The sequence below is a fragment of the Monodelphis domestica genome, chromosome 6, assembly GCF_027887165.1.
Source record: "Monodelphis domestica isolate mMonDom1 chromosome 6, mMonDom1.pri, whole genome shotgun sequence".
NCBI lineage: Eukaryota > Metazoa > Chordata > Mammalia > Didelphimorphia > Didelphidae > Monodelphis > Monodelphis domestica.
In genome coordinates, this window is record NC_077232.1 from 139,595,741 (window position 1) to 139,618,218 (window position 22,478).

Consider the following 22,478-nt stretch of genomic DNA (forward strand, 5'->3'; position numbering starts at 1 on the left):
TAGAGAAGAAAAAGAAATTAAAGTTATGAAAATTGGCAATGAAGATTCCAAGCTATCACTCTTTGTGGATGATATGATGGTCTACTTAAAGAATCCTAGAGAATCAACTAAAAAGATAGTGGAAATAATCAACAACTTTAGCAAAGTTGCAGGATACAAAATAACCCCACTTAAGTCATCAGCATTTCAATATATCTCCAACACATCTCAGCAGCAGAAATTACAAAGAGAAATTCCATTCAAAATCACCCTAGACAATATAAAATACTTAGGAATTTATCTCCCAAGACAAACACAGGAAGTATATGAACACAACTACAAAAAACTCTCCACACAACTAAAACTAGATCTGAGCAATTGGAAAAACATTAACTGCTCTTTGGTAGGACGAGCTAACATAATAAAAATGACCATCCTACCCAAACTTATCTATTTAGTGCTAGACCCATCGAATTTCCAAAAAACTTTTTTACTGAATTAGGAAAAAACATAACAAAGTTCATTTGGAACAACAAAAGATCAAGGATATCCAGGGAAATCATGAAAAAAAATGCAAAGGAAGGTGGCCTTGCAGTTCCAGATCTCAAACCATACTAAAAAGCAATGGTCATCAAAACAATTTGGTACTGGATAAAAGACAGAAAGGAGGATCAGTGGAATATACTTGGGGTAAGTGACCTCAGCAAGATAGTCTATGACAAGCCCAAAGATCCCAGCTTTTGGGACCAAAATCCACTATTTGATAAAAACTGCTGGGAAAATTGGACGACAGTGTGGGAGAGATTAGGCTTGGATCAACACATCATACCCTACACCAAGATAAACTCAGAATAGGTGAATGACTTGAACATAAAGAAGGAAACTATAAGTAAATTAGGTGAACACAGAATAGTATACATGTCAGACCTTAGGGAACGGAAAGATTTTAATACCAAGCAAGACATAGAAAGAGTCACAAAATGTAAAAACAATAATTTTGATTACATCAAATTAAAAGGTTTTTGTACAAACAAAACCAATGTAACCAAAATTAGAAGGGAAATAACAAAGTGGGGAATAATCTTCATAACAAAAACCTCTGACAATGGACTAATTACTCAAGTTTACAAAGAGCTAAATCAAATGTACAAAAAATCAAGCCATTCTCCAATTGATAAATGGGCAAAGGACATGAATAGGCAATTTTCAGTCAAAGAAATCAATACCATTAATAAGCACATGAAAAAGTGCTCTAAATCTCTTATAATCAGAGAAATGCAAATCAAAACAACTCTGAGGTATCACTTCATACTTAGCAGATTGGTTAATATGACAGCAATGGAAAGTAATGAGTTTTGGAGGGGATATGGCAAAGTCAGGACAGTAATTCATTGCTGGTGGAGTTGTGAATTGATCCAACCATTCTGAATGGCAATTTAGCACTATGCCCAAAGGGCACTAAAATACTGTCTGCCCTTTGATCCAGCCATAGCACTGCTGGGTTTATACCCCAAAAAGAAAATAAGGAAAAAGACATGTACAAAAATATTCATAGCTGTGCTCTTTGTGGTGGCAAAAAATTGGAAAATGAGGAAATGCCCTTTAATTGAGGAATGGCTGAACAAATTGTGGTATATGTTCGTGATGGAATACGAATATTCAAAGGAATAATAAAGTTCAAAGGAATAATAAAGTGGAGGAATTCCACGGAGACTGGAACAACCTCCAGGAAGTAATGCAGAATGACAGGAGCAGAACCAGGAAAACATTGTACACAGAGACTGATACCTTGTGGTACAACCAAATGTAATGGACTTCTCCATTAGTGGCAATACAGTAATTCTGATCAACTTGGAGGAATATACCAGAAAAACCACAATCCACATTCAGTGGAAAGTCTGTGGAAGTAAAAACATTGAAGAAAAACAGCTGCTTGAATATATGGGTCGAAGGGATATGGTTGGGGATGTAGAATCTAAATGAACATCCAAGTGCAAACAACATCATTGAAATAGGTTCTGATCAAGGACACAAGTAATACCCAATGAAATTGCGCCTCGGCTGCGGGAAGGGTAGGTGGAGGGGAGGGAGGGAAATAAAGTGAGTATTGTAACCAAAAGACTTAAATGAAATTAAAATTTAAAAAAATAAAAAAAAGAATATTCATAGCTGCACTCTTTGTGGTGGCCAAAAATTGGAAATTGAGGGGATGCCCTTCAATTGGGGAATGGCTGAACAAATTGTGGTATATGTTGGTGATGGAATACTATTGTGCTCAAACGAATAATAAAGTGGAGGAATTCCATGGGGAGTGGAACAACCTCCAGGAAGTGATGCAGAGGAAAGGAGCAGAACCAGGAGAACAATATACACAGAGACTGATACACTGTGGTACAATCGAATGTAATGGACTTCTCCATTAGTGGCAATGCAATTATCCTAAACAAGTTGGAGGGATCTATGAGAAAGAACACTATCCACATTCAGAGGAAAAACTGTGAGAGTAGAAACAAAGAAGAAATACAACTGCTTGACTACATGGGTTGAGGGAGATATGACTGGGGATGTAGACTCTAAATGAACATACTAGTGTAAACAGAAACAACATGGAAATAGATTCTGATCAAGGACACATGGAATACCCAGTGGAATTGAGTGTCAGCTATGGGAGTGATGTGGGGAGGGGAGGGAGGAACAGAAAATGATTTTTGTAAGCAAGGAATAATGTTTGAAACTGACCAAATTAAAAAAAATAATAATGTTAAAAGAAAAAGAAAAGATAAAAATAAAAGGAAGATATTATATGGATGTATAAGTGTTCCAGTCTATCCATGTAATTTATTTTTGCTGAAAAATGGGCATTACATTCCAGATCATGGAAAAGATATCATTGCAAATTTTCACCATTTCATATAGAAATTGAACCAACATAATCTCTACGGCCAATAAATTGAAAGTGGCCACAAGCCAACTGGTTTTTTAAAAAATGCATTCTTAATTCTATATACTTGATCTACTTATTAAGCAGATATCAAAAAGCAACATTAGTTTAGACTGTCAATTTATAAAATATGCCAGAGGATGATAAGGGATGATGACACTGCCTCACAAAAAATAAAAATAAAAATTGGTAAAGATGAAAATAAATTTAGGGAAAGCTTGGTATGAGACCCAACTAAACCAGATTATTCTAAATCCATTCACTAATAAAATTAGAAGGCAAAACCAGACACTGAAGACATCTTTCAGCATTTCTATTACTCTCTAGTTTCTTTATTAGTGGCAGTGTAGATACTGTAACTGTGCTGCTGGTCCTAATTCCGCAGCTTGGGCATTTAAAAAAATAGATGACGGTATCTTCCTTTTTGAGATATCACAAAGCCTTGTATCAAAGGAATGACAACACAAACAGGAGCCCCATTCTAGGTCTAAGCTTACCTAAAAGATACTGGCCATATAGGGTATACTCTCAATCTGGACAGTTCTGGAAAGCTCAAAGAGTTGTCCTTGTACTTCAAAGATAGTGAGGAGAGGAGGGGGCAGGATCAACCCTTCATTATATCTAGAGTTAGAGCACAGCAGTCAATTAAGGGTTTTCATCACTATAAAGTACCAATCCATGAGTCATCATGTACAACAGGAAAGAGTACATCTGTGCATGTTATGAAGTTAGGAAATGTGGGAGAAAGATAGAAAGTAGAAAGGTCTCAATAATCACTAATGCCCAGCACAGACTCACCCCAAGTATGCATACTCTAAGGAAGGCCCTTAAGGATATTTTATTTGCTTCTTAAATGATGGGTGGTGATTCAATAGACAAAAATAGAAAGATAGTATTCCAGCCATAGGGAAGAAAAGATAGCATGATGGGCAAAAAGACATGGAAGCAGGAAATTGCCAGATGTGTTTAGGCACTCAAGAATAGTTCAGTTTGACTACAATATAGAATAGGTGAAAGAGAGTTAACACAAGAAAAAGTTATAAATGAAAGGTGGTATCAGACTTTGGAGGGCCTTGAATTTAATGGTTCTGAAAAATTGGCAATGGTAATTTTAAAAAAGGAGGAATGGTAAATATTAAAGGGGTTGTGAAAAAGGCAAGTACACTAAATGCACTATTGAGGGAGCTGTTAATTGATCTAAATATTCCTAGAAGTAATTTGGAATTATGCTAAGGACATTTCTAAAATGTTCATATATTTTGACTTGACATTTAGCTTTGATCTCAATGTTAGCTAAATCTTCTTTCTTTCTCCCCACAGAGGTCAATAATAAAGGGAAGAGACCTATATTGGTGTATAAAGAAATTCTAAAATATTTATAGAAGCATTTTTGTAGTAGTAAAGCATTAGAACCAAAAGTAGATGTGCATCAATTGGGGAATGACTAAACAAGGTATGTTACATGAAGGAAATGGAATATTATTGTGTCTTAAGAAGGGTGAATAAGATGAATACAGAGAAGCAAGGGAAGACCTATATGGACTGAATCAACATTAAGCAAGCTTTAGGAAATTAACAAATGCAGCAACTAAAGAAATATAGGTAGAAAGAATATCAACAAAACAATAAAAAAATTAATGTGGTGAAATTATAAACATGTTTGGCCCTAAAGAAGATAAATCAGAATGCAACTCCTTCCCTCTTTTTCGGATCTGGGGGACTATGGGAGTGGAATACATCCTCTAATGTAAGACTAGTTGATGTGCTGGTTAAGTTTTGCTAAACTATTCCCTTCCTCTTCATTTTTTTTTCATTTTATTCTCCTATAAGGTACAGCTCTTTAGGAAAGGTAAAGAGATATACCAAGAAACATAGATATTTAAAATTTTTGAAGTATCAATAATATCTCAAAAATTGAGAGAATCTGATTCCTGACCAAGGGAATTGAAGATGAAGTTTTGGGAAAAGTCAAACATTCACTATTTGACAAAAACTGCTGGGAAAATTGGAAAACAGTGTGGAAAAAATTAGGTTTAGATCAACATTTTATGCCCTATGCCAAAATAAATTCAAAATGGGTAAAATGACTTAAATATAAAGAGTGAAATCATAAATAAATTAGGTGAACATAGAATAGTATATCTATCAGATCTGTGGGAAAGGAATTTAAAACCAAGCAAGACATAGAGAACATTGCAAAATGTAAAATGAATGACTTTTATTATAACAAATTTAAAAGGTTTTGTACAAACAAAACCAATGCAACCAAAATTAGAAGGAAAGCAACACACTGGGAGAACATTTTTATAACAAAACTCTCTGACAAAGGTTTAATATTTCAAATATATAAGCAACTAAGTCAAATCTACAAAAAATCAAGCCATTCCCCAATCAATAAATGGTCAAGGGACATGAATAGGAAGTTTTCACATGATGAAATCAAAACTATTAATAAGCACATGAAAAAGGGTTCTAAATCCCTCCTGTTAGAGAAATGTTAGAGAAATTAAAACAACTCTGAGGTACCACCTTACATCTAGCAGACTGGCCAATATGGCAGCAAAGGAAAGTGATAAATGCTGGAGGGGATATGGCAAAATTGGGATACCAATACACTGCTGGTGGATTTGTGGATTGGTTCAACCATTCTGGAGGGTAATTTGGAACTATGCCCAAAGGGCTTTAAAAGAATGCCTAACCTTTGACCCAGTCATACCACTGCTAAGTTTGTACCCCAAAAAGATAATAAGGAAAAAGACTAGTACAAAAATATTCATAACCACACTCTTTGTAGTGGCCAAAAAATCTAGAAAATGAGGGGGTGTATACTATTTTGCTGAAAGAAACAAGGAACTGGATGTTCCATGTGAACTGGAATGACCTCCAGGAATTGATGCAGAGTGAAAGGAGCAGGACCAGGAGGACATTACACACAACGATTGATACATTATGGCACAATTGAATTTAATAGACTTTTCACTAGCAGCAATGCAATGACTTGGGACAATCCAGAGGAACTTATGAGAAACAATGCTATCCAAATTCAGAGAAAGAACTGTGGGAGTAGAAACACAAAACATATGACTGATCACATGGTTTGGTAGGGATATATTAGGGTTTTGATGATAAAAGATCACTCTATTGCAAATATGAATAAAATGGAAATAGGTTTTAAACAGCGATATGTGTAAAACCCAGTGGAATTGCTTGTCAACTCTGGGAGGGAGGAGCAGAGGGGATGGGAATCATGAATCATGTAACCATGGAAAAATATTCTAAATAAAATAATAATAATAATAATAATAATAATAATAAATAGGAGACATCCTGGTGTATGTGCAGGGCAGGAGGGGAGAAAGGGGAGAGAAAGGGGGAAGGTAGAGAAAAGGAGAAAGGGAAAAGAAGTCAATGAGTCATGCTTGGAAACCGGTTTCTTTAAAAAAAAAAACAAAAAGGGTTTAACTACTTTGTAGACACTGAATAGACCATGAAAAGTTCTGCTAGTCATTCTTTTTTTTTTTTTAAACCTTTACCTTCCGTCTTGGAGTCAGTACTGTGTATTGGCTCCAAGGCAGAAGAGTGGTAAGGGCTAGGAAATGAGGGTCAAGTGACTTGCCCAGGGTCACACAGCTAGGAAGTGTCTGAGGCCAGATTTGAACCTAGGACCTGCCATCTCTAGGCCTGGCTCTCAATCCACTGAGCTACCCAGCTGCCCCCTCTGCTAGTCATTCTTATTTTGCTACGGAGATCTGAAATTTGGTGGGGGAAATGCCAATGCAAGAACCAATAAGATCACAGCCAGTATATAAAGATTGGCAGAGTCTTATATTAATGTCCATAAAATGTACAAATCACCTTCATTATCAGTCAGAATTTCCTTTCAAATCTTCAGATCAGATGTTTAATTAATGCTATTTTTGAAATGGCTACTTTTGTTTTTCCTGCTTTCCTACCTATCAATCTATTATCCTATTCAACTTCTTTGTCAGAAGCCATCTAATTCTGGAAGTAATATAGAAAAAGAGCTCTAGGAAAGGTAAGCACAGACTAGTGAAGATAGCCTGAAAATTAGTGAGAAATCTTAGAAGAAAGAAACTATTTACCAGATTTGGAAGAAGGATAACATCCATGAACTGGTTCCATATGCTTTTCCATGACTCTACTAAGGTCCTTATTTCTTCATGAAGTCCTTTGCTGATCCTTTCTGGCTACAAGGCATCCTTTCCTAAACCTTCACTCTTCTACCTAGATTCAAATCCTGCAACTGATATTTAATTGGCTGTACAATCACAGGCAAGTCAATTAAGTTCTTTGCACCTTAGTTTCCCAATTTTTAAAATAGAAATGAAAATATCTGTAAATACCTGCTGCAAAGTTGTTGAGGCTCAAATGAGACTTATCTATAATTCATCTTTGTCGAACATGGTAAACTACACAGACTTAGTTGGTGCTTCAAAGTTGCTGAACTCAAATGAAATACCCTTTTGTTAAAAAAAAATGTATTTTTTAGATATGGACCCCTCTCCTGTAGTTATTTAAGGGCCACACTTTGGTTGAAAACTGTTTGAGAAACATTTGTGCTGTATTTACTTGATAAAATATAGTCAGGCACTGCAACCAATAGCAAAGAACCTGCTTTCAGTATTTGTTTGTGGTAACTTTGACTTCCTTAAAAAGCAATGTCAAACAGAGGCCAATTAAAAATATGACTGCTGTTCATTACTGGTACCTCACCAGAAAAGTGAAGTTCTTATCTTCCCTAACACAAATCACAGGCTTTTCTTTGATCTTATTAATGGAGGTTTGTCTTCTAGATCTTTATTAGCAAGAAAAATGTCCTTCATGAACACTTGCCCATAGATATTTCTTCAGTTTATTTTAAGGACTGTGTTGCTTAAAGTCAGCCATTACATGGAAATAATTTACCTTTCCAAAGGAAGGTTGGTAAAAGGATTAAAAAATCAAACAAACAAAAAAAAAACGAACTCTAAAGCTTTTTTTCTTGTCCCCATTCCTTTCTTCCTCTCACTCACCATTTCACCTCTTTCCTTTATTTGCAGCCTTAGGTGATGCATAACAGGCTACTCATTTTTTGCTTTTAAAAATCCTATTCTAACTGAAGAATACTTTTCAAAATTTCAAAAATCCATCCCTTCAGGAACTGATTCCCAGGCCCTAAGCATCACTTGTGGCTGGGCAGTACAACAGGATGTTGCTGTGGTAACTGGCAGACGGATTAGGAAATTCCTCCCATCACCAGCATGAATGTTCCACACACTTCAATGCCAACTTGAGTCTATTCCAGCACTTGGAGGGCTTTATAAAAACCATGACTATGCAGGAGACACACATGGTTCTGGAGTATGGACTTGAGGATCTGGGGGGTAAATTCTTTATCCCATCATTCTGCCTTATCTCCAAGTTCTGCTATGATTAGTTTTCCATCACTGTGGATTCCTCCCTTTGTTAATACCTTCACTTAGCTTATTCTGCTTCCTAGCTTTTCCTGTCTGCCAAAAAAAAAAAATCACTCAGCTAAAAAAATGTTGTTTTCCATTATAGTTTGTGACATTGTGGTGTAACAGGGTACTTTCCTCTTGATTTCCAAGGTTTCTGCTGGAAACACTGATGAAGAACATATGTCTTCTCTAAATCACTCCCATGAGAAATCTTGAAGCTGTTACATTTCATTTTATTGTCCAACATATTAAAATAGCCCTCCACTACACTCATTACTCAACAGTTACATCAAGCAAAGTTAAGAAATGTTTAGCTCACTTTTATAATGGATCAAGTACAGAGTAGACAGAATATCATAATTTCAGTTTTTTCCCAAGAAGGTAGCAATGTGATAGTCATTTTGTATGTGCATTTTTGAATTATTATAAAGAATTACCTCAAATCTTTATTTTTATGATATAAGATTAGCATATGCTTACAGGACCATAGGACCACAAATTTACAGCTGGAAGAGAGCTTAAACTCCACTGAAGCAAGTCTCTCATATTATAGATAAGCAAACTAACTCTGAGTGAGGTTAAGTGACTTGCTGGGTCATATGGTTAGCAAATGTCTGAGACAGGATTTGAACTTAGATCTTCTGGACTTCAAGTCTAGTGCTTTATCCACTGTGTCACCATGCTCTAAAAGAACAGATCTCTTCACACTGATATGTATATATGACATATGAAACTGAGAGGCAGTGATTACTATATATGTGAATGTAATTAAGTATTTTAAAGTTGCCCCCAAAGTGCCTTTTTTCCTGCTTTAATGGATTGGTCTATGATCCTGTAGGACAAATGAGAGAGACAGAGAGATAGAGAGAGATAGAGTTAATATAATCTTGATTTAGGAGAATTTTTTGTACATGGCCGATGTAGGAATTTGTTTCATTTGATTATGTATATTTGTTACAAGCCTCTCGGGATGGGGAAGGATGGGAGGTAAATGGATTTTTATGCATTTTTTTTTAGGTTAAAAAATTTAAAACACATAAAAATATGCTTCAGCAAATATGAATATTTAACAACTACAGAATCTCTCCAACATTACAAAGCGTAACGTATAAAACCTAGTCATCCTGGGTAAAGTCTTTTTCATGTTCTCTGGGAAATCCCCAAGAGGGCAGGGCAGCTGGGTGACTCAGTGGATTGAGAGCCAGACCTAGAGACAGGAGGTCCTGAGTTCAAATCTGACCTCAGACACTTCCTAACTGTGTGAGCCTGGGCAAGTCACTTAACCCTCACTGCCTAACCCTTATCACTCTTCTACCTTAGAAATACACAGTGTTGATTCTAAGATGGAAGGTAAGGGTTTTTAAAAATCCCCAAAGTGTTCACATAACATGGTAGAGCCCTTTCTCTTGGTAGTACAGGGGGTAGTCACAGAAAAGATAGACAGTTCATCTGTCCTCTTTCATTCTTGCTCTGGAATAGCCCTTCTCTTTACCTGGTCATAAATCTTTCAGATAGCATTATTTATGTTACTTTTTAAATTCAATTCTTTAATTGGTAAAGTCTGTGGGTGACCAGCAATTTTAATTTTTCAGAGATTTTCAGTGAGGATTATTGAGTAGGAGTCCAGCCATCAGGCAGGAGGTTGGACAAAATGACAGTGATAGTCAGTTTAGGACATTTCTGATATTATGAACACAGTTAATATATGCAAATTGAGTGAAGCACAATTTTCATAAACAAGTAAAGAATGAGAAAATTTAGATATTTTTGTCTTCACAAGGGAAAATTACATAATAACTAAGATTTTAAATCTTGGTTATTAGCCTAAACTCATTGTATCTACTTTCTCACCACTTACTCCGCAATCCCTTGAAATCTGGTTTCTTTTTTCATTTGTTGTCAGTTGTTTCAACTGTGTCTGACTGACTCATTTTAGGTTTTCTTTGCAGAACTACTGGAGGGGTTTGCCATTCTTTTTTCCAGCTTACTTGCGAGATAAAGAATCTAAGGCAAATAAGGTTAAATGACTTTCCCAAGGTAACATGGTTCGTAAATAAGACCAGATTTGAACTTGGGAAGATGAGTCTTCCTGATTCCAAGCTCAGTGCTTAGAATCCACTGTGGCATTTGGCCACCCCATTTTCAAAATAGGACTAATAGTATTTTTGGCAAGGGAATTAAAAACCACTATAGGCCATTCTAGCTCCAAATTTATGATCCCATGATCCAGTAATTATCAAATATGATGTCCATTTTTCAGGCTTCATTGACCTTTATGGGCATTTTGTTACTCCTTCCTTCTTGGCATCCTTTTCACACTTGGCTTTTTATCTATTTATCATACCACTAAATTCTGATTCTCCAATTACCTTTCAAACTGATACACTGGTCTCTTGATGGTTTCTCCACCTGCCCCCTCAGTGGGATTGCCAACTAAGACTCTATTCTCAGCCCTTTTCTTTCTATGTATTTTTTCCCTTGGCAATCCCACCCATTCCCATGGCTTTCAGACAATATTGGTTAAACAACTACAGAAGCACTTTAACCTAACTATGACCAAACCAGAGTTCATCTTTTACACTAAATTTAGCTAACCTCCTAATTTTTATGCTTATGAAAGCACCTCCTCTACCATCAACAATGTTCAAAGCCTTGGTGGTATCTTTGGCTCTTTTCCCTTCCTTACTTTTCATGTGTCAGTTACCAAGTCCTATTGATTTTACCTCCATGACACCTCTTGATTTTGCTTCTTGATGGCAGAGTGGATAGAGTGCTAGGCCTGGAGTCAGGAAGACATGAGTACAAACCCAGCCTCATACACTGGAGCTGTATGATCCTAGGCAAGTCCTTTAACCTGTTTACCTTGATTTCTTTAACTGTAAAAATGGGATCACATGAGATAATAATTGTAAAAAATGTTTAACATAGTCTGGAACACAGAGTAGATACTATATAAAGGTTTATTCCTTTTCCTTCCCTTCTCCTTCCCACACTTGTTGTTACTGTTATCATTCTGGATCTCATCCCATGACACGGCTCCTTAATAATTATCCAAGCTCTTTCCTTAACCTTTGCCAAAGCAATGTTCCTAGTTAATATATATCAAAGAGCTTCAAAGGCTCATCATTGCCAACAGGTCTTTCAGATGGAAGTGATCTCCTGCTCTCTCTCCTTCCTTCCTTCGTTCCTTCCTTCCTTGCTTCCTTGCTTCCTTCCTTCCTTCCTTGCTTCCTTCCTTCCTTCGTTCCTTCCTTCCTTCCTTCCTTCCTTCCTTGCTTCTTTCCTTCCTTCCTTCCTTCCTTCCTTCCTTCCTTCCTTCCTTCCTTCCTTCCTTCCTTCCTTCCTTCCTTCCTTCCTTCCTTCCCTTTCCTGTGCAGTCATCACAGTCTATCTTGTAGTTTTTGTTTTTTTTTTGTGGACAGAATTAAATTCCTTCAAGAGAAGGATTATGTCATTTTTTTCATCTTTGTATCCCAAGCACTTAGCAGAATATAAGGCACACGGTAAGCACTTCATAAATGTGTGGTACATTGAACTGGATCCTAAAAATCCCCAGTCAAAGGCACAGTGACTGAAAACATTGTGCAGACATGAGGTACAGGCACAATATAATGAGAGGAAAAAAAGAATGAATGTATGGTAGGGATAGGATGGAATTGCTATTAACTCTCTATCTTCTAATTTTTGCTAACTTGCAATACCAATCAAAAGTATTTATAAAATGTATTCTTTAATTTGAAAACCAATAGATACAGGAATGGGAATGGCCTAGGGGATAGAGACTAGCCTTGTAATGAAGAAGATCTAGGTTCAGGTCTCATCTCAGGCATTTACTGCTTGGGTAACTAACCCTGGTGGCTCACTCAATCTCTATGTAGCATACCAGGCATCTTAGCATCTTGGAAGAATGATTGATGTATTGATATTGTATACTGTATATTCATTTACCAGACACATGGTAAGGAAAGGGACAGTCCAAAGGACTAGCAAATTCCTGAGCTGAGCGTTCACAGCCTGAGTCCTGGCTAGGACTACATTCATTTACGAAGTGCAGGTTCCATTAATCTCCTCCTCTTTGATTCCATCATTGTCAATGCTACCAATGTAAAAACCTATATCATGTCATGTATTCATTAATTACCTCCCACTTGACATTCCTAAGGTCCCCAATAAAGGCTGGGGAACATTTTGAGCCTCCTCTCTTCCTTTTTCTTCTCTTACACCTCTTACTCTCACAGGGTTTACACTCCTTCTTGCCTCTTACAATCTTGATCTTATTGTGGCCTATTATGTTCCTTGTGTCTGACTGACTTACACAGTGCAGCTGCCCCACATGTTTCCCATTAATCTCTTGGCTGTGTGGCCCATGGGGGATATCCCAGAGCTCTCAGCTCCATGCAGGTTCTTGTGGTCTTCATACTTATAATTTCTCCACTTGCTTTCTCTTTCTAGAGAGGTAATTGCGGAGCTCGCATTTCCCCAGGTGTTTTATGTTGTGGTCTCTTCCTCTGACTGCCTTATCTATCTCACATCCATAATCCATATTCCTCTGGCCTCCATTCTCTTTCTCAGGTCACCCAACCACAGATAAATAATATAGGACTCCGTGGAGGGTCTCTATACTCTACTATCCCAGGTTGTAAGTTGCAGAGAAGGTGCCACACTGCATAAATAGGGGAATTTTTTGCCAAGAACTCTACATAGATGATATCGCAGGTTCATTAGTACATATACACATATACATGTACATATACATACCAACACACATAAGAGTAAGCAGAAAGAATAGCTAGTATAAGATATATGGAATTACATGTTTAACAAATTAGAACCATGAGTTCTTCATTAAAAAAGTGTGCCATCTTAGGGACATCACTGATAAATTATATGCTACCTCCAGCCCTACCCTCAGCATGTGGCCTTTCTTTTTTTTTACTTTACTGAGAGAATTCAAGGCATTTCATCATTGGCTCTTTCAACTTCCTTGATCCATACCTGACAACTCTTATATGACTTCATCCTTCCTGGGAGCCATCAGGTCAAGATGTCTTGATAGCAAGATGTGATTGTCCACTCAATCCCCTTTGCATAACCTCTCTCATTAACATCACTTACCTATGGAATTGACATGATTGCGATTCCCCCCTAACCTCAGAAGGAATGATACGAAGAGCAAAATATCTGTACTCTATTTCTCCAAAACATCACCAAAAGATCATACCCTCAAACCCAATGCCAAAAGACTAACATGGGTTACTCTTACTTAGGTACATAATTCCCAGTAAAACCATAGCTACAAACCAGGCCCTGAACTTTCCCACTAATAGAAACTTATTCTCATGAAGCCAGCATACAAATCAATCATGAAGGCCCATAAAAAATGTGCAGGTACACCAAGCTTCATCATGCCTCAGTGACTTAAAATTTTAAAGTAGGAAGGAAACTTAGACTCAGTTTAAGGTATTGACCTTTACACCTAATTTTAATAGCATGATAAAAGTGAAATTATGAACATAGAACTGAATACTTTGAATGATAACATTCTGATTTCATTGAACTTTAAAAAACAAAACCAAATGATAATATATGTTCTTTAACACTTTTTACATTTTCAGTTTTTATTTACTTGACTTATAGAATTCCTTATTCTACAGGATCATTTTGAGAATGTAATTACATTTAAATGCAAATATGCTGAATAACTGATAGCAGTGATAATCATAAAAGGATGAAAAAGTAGGCCTTAAGCATATATTAAGTGGAAACAATATTGGTGCTTCCCAAATGGCATGAAAACATCCACTACTGATAACAGCTGGCACAACAGTCTCTACTCTAATATGACATCATAAATTGTCTGTTTCTGGAATTAAGGATTTTAGGAATAAACTTTGTAGTTAAAGATGGCCTAACCTAATTGAAGCTTCAGGAAATGACCTTTTGGGGCTTATCCTGGTACAAACCACTTTAAAATTCTCCTTCAGAGCTCACAGTCTTCATTTGCATTTACAAAGAAAGAGAAAAATGGATGATCTTGCACTTTATGTGGTATACCTTAATCTTCTAAGACTAAGTTCCATGAGTTTTTGCCAAGCTGACTCTTCAGTGGAAAACAATGTTCTGTGCTAAGTACTAAAGATTATCTTCTAATGAGAAGCTTTTTTTAATTCATCACCTCAATTGATTTCTTATCTTAGAACTCCTTGTAATTCCATTTTTTCAAATGGTAAAATATAAGCAAGAGAAAGAATAGAAATACAAGCTTAAAAAATGCATAAATAGCATCAAATGAGGCACATCCTTGAGTTTTGTCTGATTCTTAAGCACTCACCTAAAATCTTCTGCAGCAAAGGAGACAACTTGGGTTCTTCAGAGAAAGCCATGGTTAGTGCTACTTTCACCATTTCTTCAGCTGCATCCAAGTTTTTGCCAGTTGGGATTTCTCCAACAACCGAATAAATGTACACTAGCAAGATCAAAAGGTCTTCTGGGTTGTAGTCATCATTGGTCCGCTGGCTAAAAGACTTGATTATGGGCAACAACTGATTCAGCACACTGGACATCGATGATTCCCCAATACTCTGAAATAAAGAGGTAAGAATTCAGAAAATAAGAGAAGTCACATGGTATAGCAATAATAATACTAAAATACTACACCTACCACTTAAATAAGCAGAGTTTAAGGTTTGCAAAGGGCTTTACCTATGTTATCTAAATTGACCCTCATTCCAGTCCTATGAAGAAGGGGCTATTACCAACCACATTTTACAGATGAGGAAACTGAGGCGGAAAGCAGCTAAATTACTTACTTGATTATCAAACTAGTAAGTTTCTGAGACAGGATGTAAACTCTGGTTTTCCTAACTCCAAGTCAAGTATCTACCCACTACAGATGTAATGAATAAAGAGCTTGTAGCCTCCCAATCAAAAAGAAATGGGCTCAAGTCCCACATTGTGTATGTGGCTCTATAATTGTCTAGCACAACTTTTTATGACCATAAAGTGTATGGCAATTGCCAATTTTGAATCCTAAGAGGAATATTCTTCACTGGGAATTCCTAGCACTGATGACAAAATAACCCTGTATTCAAAAATAGTTTACAAGCTTATAAATAGTCTATAAATATAATTTTATAAATACTGTATAAATATCATTTTTCTATACTGCATAAACCACATGCAGTTAGAAATCAAATTTCTTACAGTTATTGTTCAGACTGATTTTTTTTTTCCTTTTGCCATGGAGAAGATATTTGCAGGAAATGAAGCATTAGTGATTTTTTTAAAAGCATAATCCCTCAGCCGACTAATCTGGCTGAATACTCTCTGAGAAGATCAAGAGAAAGATGAAATATGTTTTACTTTATACTTAACATTGTTTCTAAGATGATATTAAGAAACAAAATTAAAATAAATAATTAAACAATGAAAAATTTGAAATCATTTAATAGGCTCAAAATGTGATGAGGAAGTAACATAACAGAGTTGATTTTTTAAAATAAAATCATACAATCAAATGAATATTGTAACCTTCAAAGGCATTATGTGGGAGACCAAGTTAATTTTCATAACACTGCCCTTGTTCAAAACATTGCTGAAATCTCTTCTGTAACTGACTTCACAGCTAGCTACACTTTTTCAGAGATATTCTAAGTGGTGGTAAATATTCCTTTGAATATGGATCTGATTTTTGAAAAAAAAATAGGTTGTTGAAGGTGAATAATCAAGTCAGATAATAACATCCATGATTTTAAAAAATAAGAGTATCTATCTAGAAAAACTATTGAACAAAACCAAATGCAACCAAAATTAGAAGGAAAACAACAAATTGGGAAAAATTGTTATAACAGAAACTTTTTTTTAATTTTTTTTCTTAAATCCTTACCTTCCGTCTTGGAGTCAATACTGTATATTGACTCCAAGGCAGAAGATTGGTAAGGGCTAGGCAATGGGGGTCAAGTGACTTGCCCAGGGTCACACAGCTGGGAAGTATCTGAGGCCAGATTTGAACCTAGGACCTCCCGTCTCTAGGTCTGGCTCTCAATCCACTGAGCTACCCAGCTATAACAAAAACTTCTGACAAAGGTCTAATTTCCCAAATTTATAAGGAGCTAAGTCAATTATACAAAACATCAATCCATTCCCCAATTGATAAATGGGCAAGGGACATGAATTTGTAATTTTCAGATAAAGAAATCAAAACTATCAAAAATTACATGAAAAAGTGCTCTAAATCTCTCATAATTAGAGAAATGCAAATCAAAACAACTCTGAGGTACTACCTCATACCTAGCAGCTTGGTCAATATGACAGAAAAGGAAAATAATAAATGTTGGAGGGGATGTAGCAAAACTAGGACACTAATGCATTGCTGGTAGAGTTGTGAATTGATCCAACCATTCCGGAAGACAATTTGGAACTATGCTCATAGGGCTTTAAAAGACTGCCTGCCCTTTGATCTGCTAGGTTTATATCCCAATGAAACAATAGGGAAAAATACTTAAACAAAAATATTTATAGTCATACTCTTTGTAGTGGCAAAAAATTGGAAAATGAGGGGGTATCCCTTGATTGGGGAATGGCTGAACAAATTGTGGTATATGTTGGTGATGGAATACTATTGTGCTGAAAGGAATAATGAACTGGAGGAATTCCAGGTGAACTGGAATGACCTCTAGGAATTCATGAGAGTGAAAGGAGTGGGAGAATGTTGTACACAAACATTGATACATTATGGCACAATCGATTGTAATAGACTTTTCTACTAGCAGCAATGAAATTACCCAACACAATCCAGAGGAACTTATGAGAAAGAACGCTATCCACAATCCAGAAAGATCATTTTGAGAAAGAACTGTTGGAGTAGAAATGCAAAAGAAAAACATATATTCAATCATGTGGTTCAATGGGTATATGATTGGGGATGTTGACTTTAAATGATCACTCTATTGAAAATACTGATAATATGGAAATAGGTTTTGAACAATGATACATGTAAAACCTAATGGCGTTGCTAGTCAGTTCCAGGATGGGGGAGGGAAGAGGGAAGGGAAAGAATGTGAATCATGTAATCATGGGAAAATATTCTAAGTTAATTAATCAATTAAAAGTAAAATAAAATAAAAATAAAAACAAAATTATTGATGTTTCTCTTGTGGCTCAGAAAGTTGTCTCCAAGGCAGCTTCAAAAGAAAAGCTTCAAAACTTCTTACAGCAACAGCTGTATCACGGGAATAAGTATGAAGCTCTTCAAACTCATACATCCAATGAAGTACCATTTTGAGTCAGCTTTGCCTGTGCATATGTCTCTCAAATATATTTGTCTAATCCTAGTCTCTTATGGAACTTCAATATTTTTTTTAATTTTATTTGTTCAATTTCAAACATTATTCCTTGGTTACAAAAATTATATTCTATTCCTCCTTCCCCTCCCCCCACCCTTCCCATAGCCAACACGCAATTCCACTGGGTATTACATGTGTCCTTGATCAGAACCTATTTCCATGCTATTGATGTTCATTTAGGGTCTATATCCCCAATCATATCCCCCTCGACCCATGTAATCAAGCAGTTGTTTTTCTTTGGTGCTTTTACTCCCACAGTTTTTCCTCTGGATGTGGATAGTATTCTTTCTCATAGATCCCTCTGGGTTGTTCATGATCACTGCATTGCCACTAATGGAGAAGTCCATTATATTCAATTGTACCACAGTGTATCAGTCTCTGTGTACAATGATGTCCTATTTCTGCTCCTTTCGCTCTGCATCACTTCCTCGAGGTTGATGGAACTTCAATATTATATCTCTATTAGACAACTAGAATTGGATGTCTTGTAGACATCTTAAACTTAACATGTCCACACTCCAACAAATGATGGAGTAAAGCACTGATCACACTATTCATTATCATGTGATATGTTCTAGAAATACTAGCAACAGTAACAAGACAAGAGGAAGAAATTAAAGGCACAAAGATAAATGAAAAAGTGATTAAAATATTCCTATTTGCTGAGGATATGATGGCATATACATGGAAAAATCCTAGCAAATCAGTAAAGGTACTAATTGAGATAATAGTTTCAGCAAAGTTGCAGGTAGCAAAATAAATTCTCAAAAATCAACAGTTTTTCTATATAGCAAATAGCTATTTTATATAGCAAATAGCAAAACCTGAGAAGAATCATAGAAAAGAAAATCATATCTAAATAAGTACAAAATGCATAAATATGTGGTTATTAACATGTCAAAGCACATAAAATACTTGAATGGATATAATTTGAAAGTGATACTTTAAAGAAAAGAATTTAAATAACTAAAAGAATATTCATTGCTTTTGGTAAAGTCATGCCAAAATGATAAAAATGAAAATATTACCAAAGTTAATTTACATTTTTATGCATTGCAAATCAAATAATTTTACAGAAGATACTTTACAGAACTTCATTCATTCTCTTAAAGCTTGTAAGTTCTCTGTATACCACAAAAAAGCGAAAGAATAAAGTCAAAATGGACAAGAAAAACAATACAATTTATATGTAATAACTAATCATATGACTTACTGAGAACAAACATAATTTTAAGAAATAAAAGAATACTAAGCTTGAAAACATACATTCTATAATTATTGTCCCATCAATAAGTTAAAATAGGATTGTTCATATCGCCTTTTTTTGCCTTATAAGCTTCCAAAAATGATTTAGAAGGAAGATAGAATGTATTTGGTTTGTTAAAACAGGAGCCTTGAAATCAGTTAAGAGTTTACTATGTTCCTACTATGTAGTAACTGTTTTATATATACTTCTTTAGGCATGTAAGATATATACTCACCAGCTTTATAGAAGTATGGATATAAAGAAATTACTCTGCTTAACTTAAGAAAATGGAAATAGTGATAGAACTAAATGTAAAACTAAGAAAGCTAAAATTCCTGTTTTCACAATCTAATCAGGGTGCCTATTGTATAGACCCATTGTTCTGACCTCTTTAAATTACTGCTGGGACAAGAAGTAGCAAAAGAACATCTTGTTATATAAAGATAGCGTTATTGTATGGTAAAGTTATAATGGTACCAGAGGGAAGCCAAGAAATTTATAAAAGATGACAGTTCTAGACAGCATTTTGATCAGTTTCTGATAATGGGTATGGGAGTGAGACATAAAGCTCAAGATAAGGAAAGGCTTTCTACTGACATTAGTCATCCATTATGCTACAAGCCTGTCTGGTAGAAAGCAAACACCTTCTTATCGGAAGATTTAATTTTTTATTTAATTTTATTTTTTAGCAATTACACGTACTAAAAAATTTCCACATTAGTTTCCCAAAGGTATATGATCTGAATTGTCTCCCTCCATTATTTCCTCACCGCTCCCAGAGCTGTTAAGCAATTTGATCTGGAACTTTATTTTTTGTTTGTTTTGTCATTTACTCTCAGTGGATAGCTAGGTTGTACAGTGGTTAGAACATTGGGCTTGGAATCAGGAAGACTCATCTTCATGAGTTCAAATTCAGCCTCACTGAGTGATGCTGGGAAGTCATTTAAATGTGTTTGTCTCAGTTTACTCATCTGTAAAATGAGCTGGAGAAGGAAATGGCAAAATACTCCAGTATATTTGCCATGACCCCAAATGGGTTCATGAAGAGTTGAATATGACTGATATGACTTGACATCAACAATATTCTCAGCACTTAGCACACTACCCAGCACATAGTAAGGGCATAAGAAATACTTGTTGACTGAGTTTTATCATCAGTTTTGCCTTTTGGATGAAATCAGAGAAATGAGGAAGTCATAGAGATGGGAGGGACCTGAGAGGTCATTTAGTGCAAGCCATATCAGAATCCCCTCCATTACAACTCTGCAAAGTAATCTTCTAATCCTCCATGTGAAGGCCTATGGTGATGAAGAAGGGAATGACATTGAAATCCATTTCACTTTTGGACAGTCACAAATGACAGGTGACCACTGAATATAACAATAAATGACATTTACATAGTGCTTTACAGTGTAGAAAGCCCTTTTCCAACAACTAAATGAGAGTAGGTGGCACCAAGAACTAACTAAACACCTCAATGACAGGTAAACAGTCTCAGGAAAGATAATGAGTTTCCCTCCTTGTCCCATTATAGTCCAGCATAAATGAATGGGAAAGTCACCGAGGGAAATTTAAGTGTGAAATGAGTGAACTGGCTGCCCTTTAGTTTACTTTCTAGGATTTAAAAATTAAGTCTCTTGAGAGGCTGCATTTGGAAATTCTGAGGATGACATTTCTTCACTCTCAACAATGAACCAGTAGGTCAGAAGCAATCTAGGCTATCTTGAATGAGAGAGAGAGACAAACAGACAGAGACAGAGAGGCAGAGAGAGAGACAGAAAGAGAGGATAGAGGTTCAGAACAGAGATTAAGAGAACAAGTTAGACAGAGATAGTAGACAGATAGAGACAGATCTTCTAATACTTGGGATTAACTTTTTACCTCTTCATCTTAAAGCAACAAGGCTTATTGATTGGAGTGAGAAGACCAATTGCTAGGCTGACAGCAATAAAACTTTCTGAATATTTTGCAGTCTGGTACTGATATTATTTTTGAATGAGTCCCAGTATCTTCATACAAAGAACTCTTTGTCAGTCTTTAGAAATGTTGTACTTTGGGTTGACATTAAAATGGTGATGCTTAGTCAGATCTATATTTCCTGGTCATGTAGAAAGGCACTAAACATGAGCATGAAGGGGAAATGAGTCATATTACACCTGGGCAGACAGTATGACCCACAGCATGTATTTGAGTTATACAGCCACAGAATCTGCTGGACCAAAAAAATAAAGGATTCTCATATGAATGAAGCTGATGGGTAGAAAGATTAATGCCATTTCTTTTAAGACACCATCCTTCAAATATTTAAACAATGCCCACCACTATATAAGAAAAATAGAATGTTGCCTACATGATGGGTACCAGAAGGTTTTTCTAACTAAAAACTCTCTTCTTGCTCTGCTCCTCCTCCCCCTCTCCCTCCCTCTTTTTCCCTTCCTCCTCCATCTTCTTCTTCTTCTTTCTCTCTCTCATATACACACATCCTACACATGCTCCATATTCTCATAGAACCTCAGAGTTAGAAGTCATTTCATAGGTACCTAGTCCAATTCCCATCTGAAGAAGGATTCCCCTTCTTCAAAATATCTCTAAGTATATGGTCATCAAACCTCGACAGAAAGATCTCTAGTGATAATCCAATTTTACTTTAAGTCAGAGCTGCTATCTCATTGAAGTAGTTTCTGCCTTCCTCTTCCTCCTTCTCCCTTTCTCTTTTCATAGAGTTTAATATTATGCTTTGGGTTTTAGTTACAACTAATTTAGGGTCTTCATCACATGTAGCTAAGCACCATGGGAGAAAACTGGAGTACCAATGAAATTGCAGGTCTAGACTACCTCCTTCTCCATCCCATGCCAGAATCACATTGATAAAGGCAAAAGTTTAGTTGAGGTAAGGTGAAAAAGTTCTAGAATATGAATGTAGCATATGGCCCTGGAGAGCCAAAGAACAGTAAGAAAGCCCTGGATACCTATGTGAAGGTTCTCAGAATGGAAATTCAGGATACTGAGATTAGGGTAGCTGAGAGGATACTAAAAATAAACTATACCAACTAAAACTTGTACCTGAAACTAGCCGTGCTCACTGCCACACAGTATTCCTCTATAAAATATATTAAGCACAATATCATTGTAGAATAACTCTAACCATGAAATTAAAAAGGGAATAAGGAATTTCTGCCTCATCATGAGGGTAACTAAGGATACATCATCAACAAATGTTTATTGTATATCTGCTTTATGTCAGCACTGAGTTAGCTATTGTTGGTGTTTAAAAGGAAAAAAGAAAAAAAAACATTATTTGGATATAACCAATATAGGAATCTCTTTTGCTGGACTATGCCTATTAGTCAAAGGGTTTATTAGTTTGTTTATTTTTCCAGTGGAGTTGGAGAGAGAAGGTGAAGAAAGAGAAAAAATATGTTTTGTTAGTTGAAAAAAAGTGTTTTTAATTTAATTCATTCATAATTTTAAAAAAAACTGCAGAGAGCTGAATGAAGACTAAGAAAAAG

General features: G+C 35.9%; 1 protein-coding gene across 2 annotated transcripts in view; it reads right to left on the minus strand.

Annotated features, from left to right (window-relative positions):
- Positions 1-22,478, minus strand: part of SCFD2 (sec1 family domain containing 2) — a 500,196-nt gene that overhangs the window by 273,880 nt on the left and 203,838 nt on the right. For both annotated transcript variants that reach the window (XM_001371348.5, XM_007496459.3), the window contains exon 5: positions 14,711-14,960. In XM_001371348.5, the coding sequence (XP_001371385.2) occupies positions 14,711-14,960 (250 nt within the window). The remainder of the gene's footprint in view (positions 1-14,710; positions 14,961-22,478) is intronic.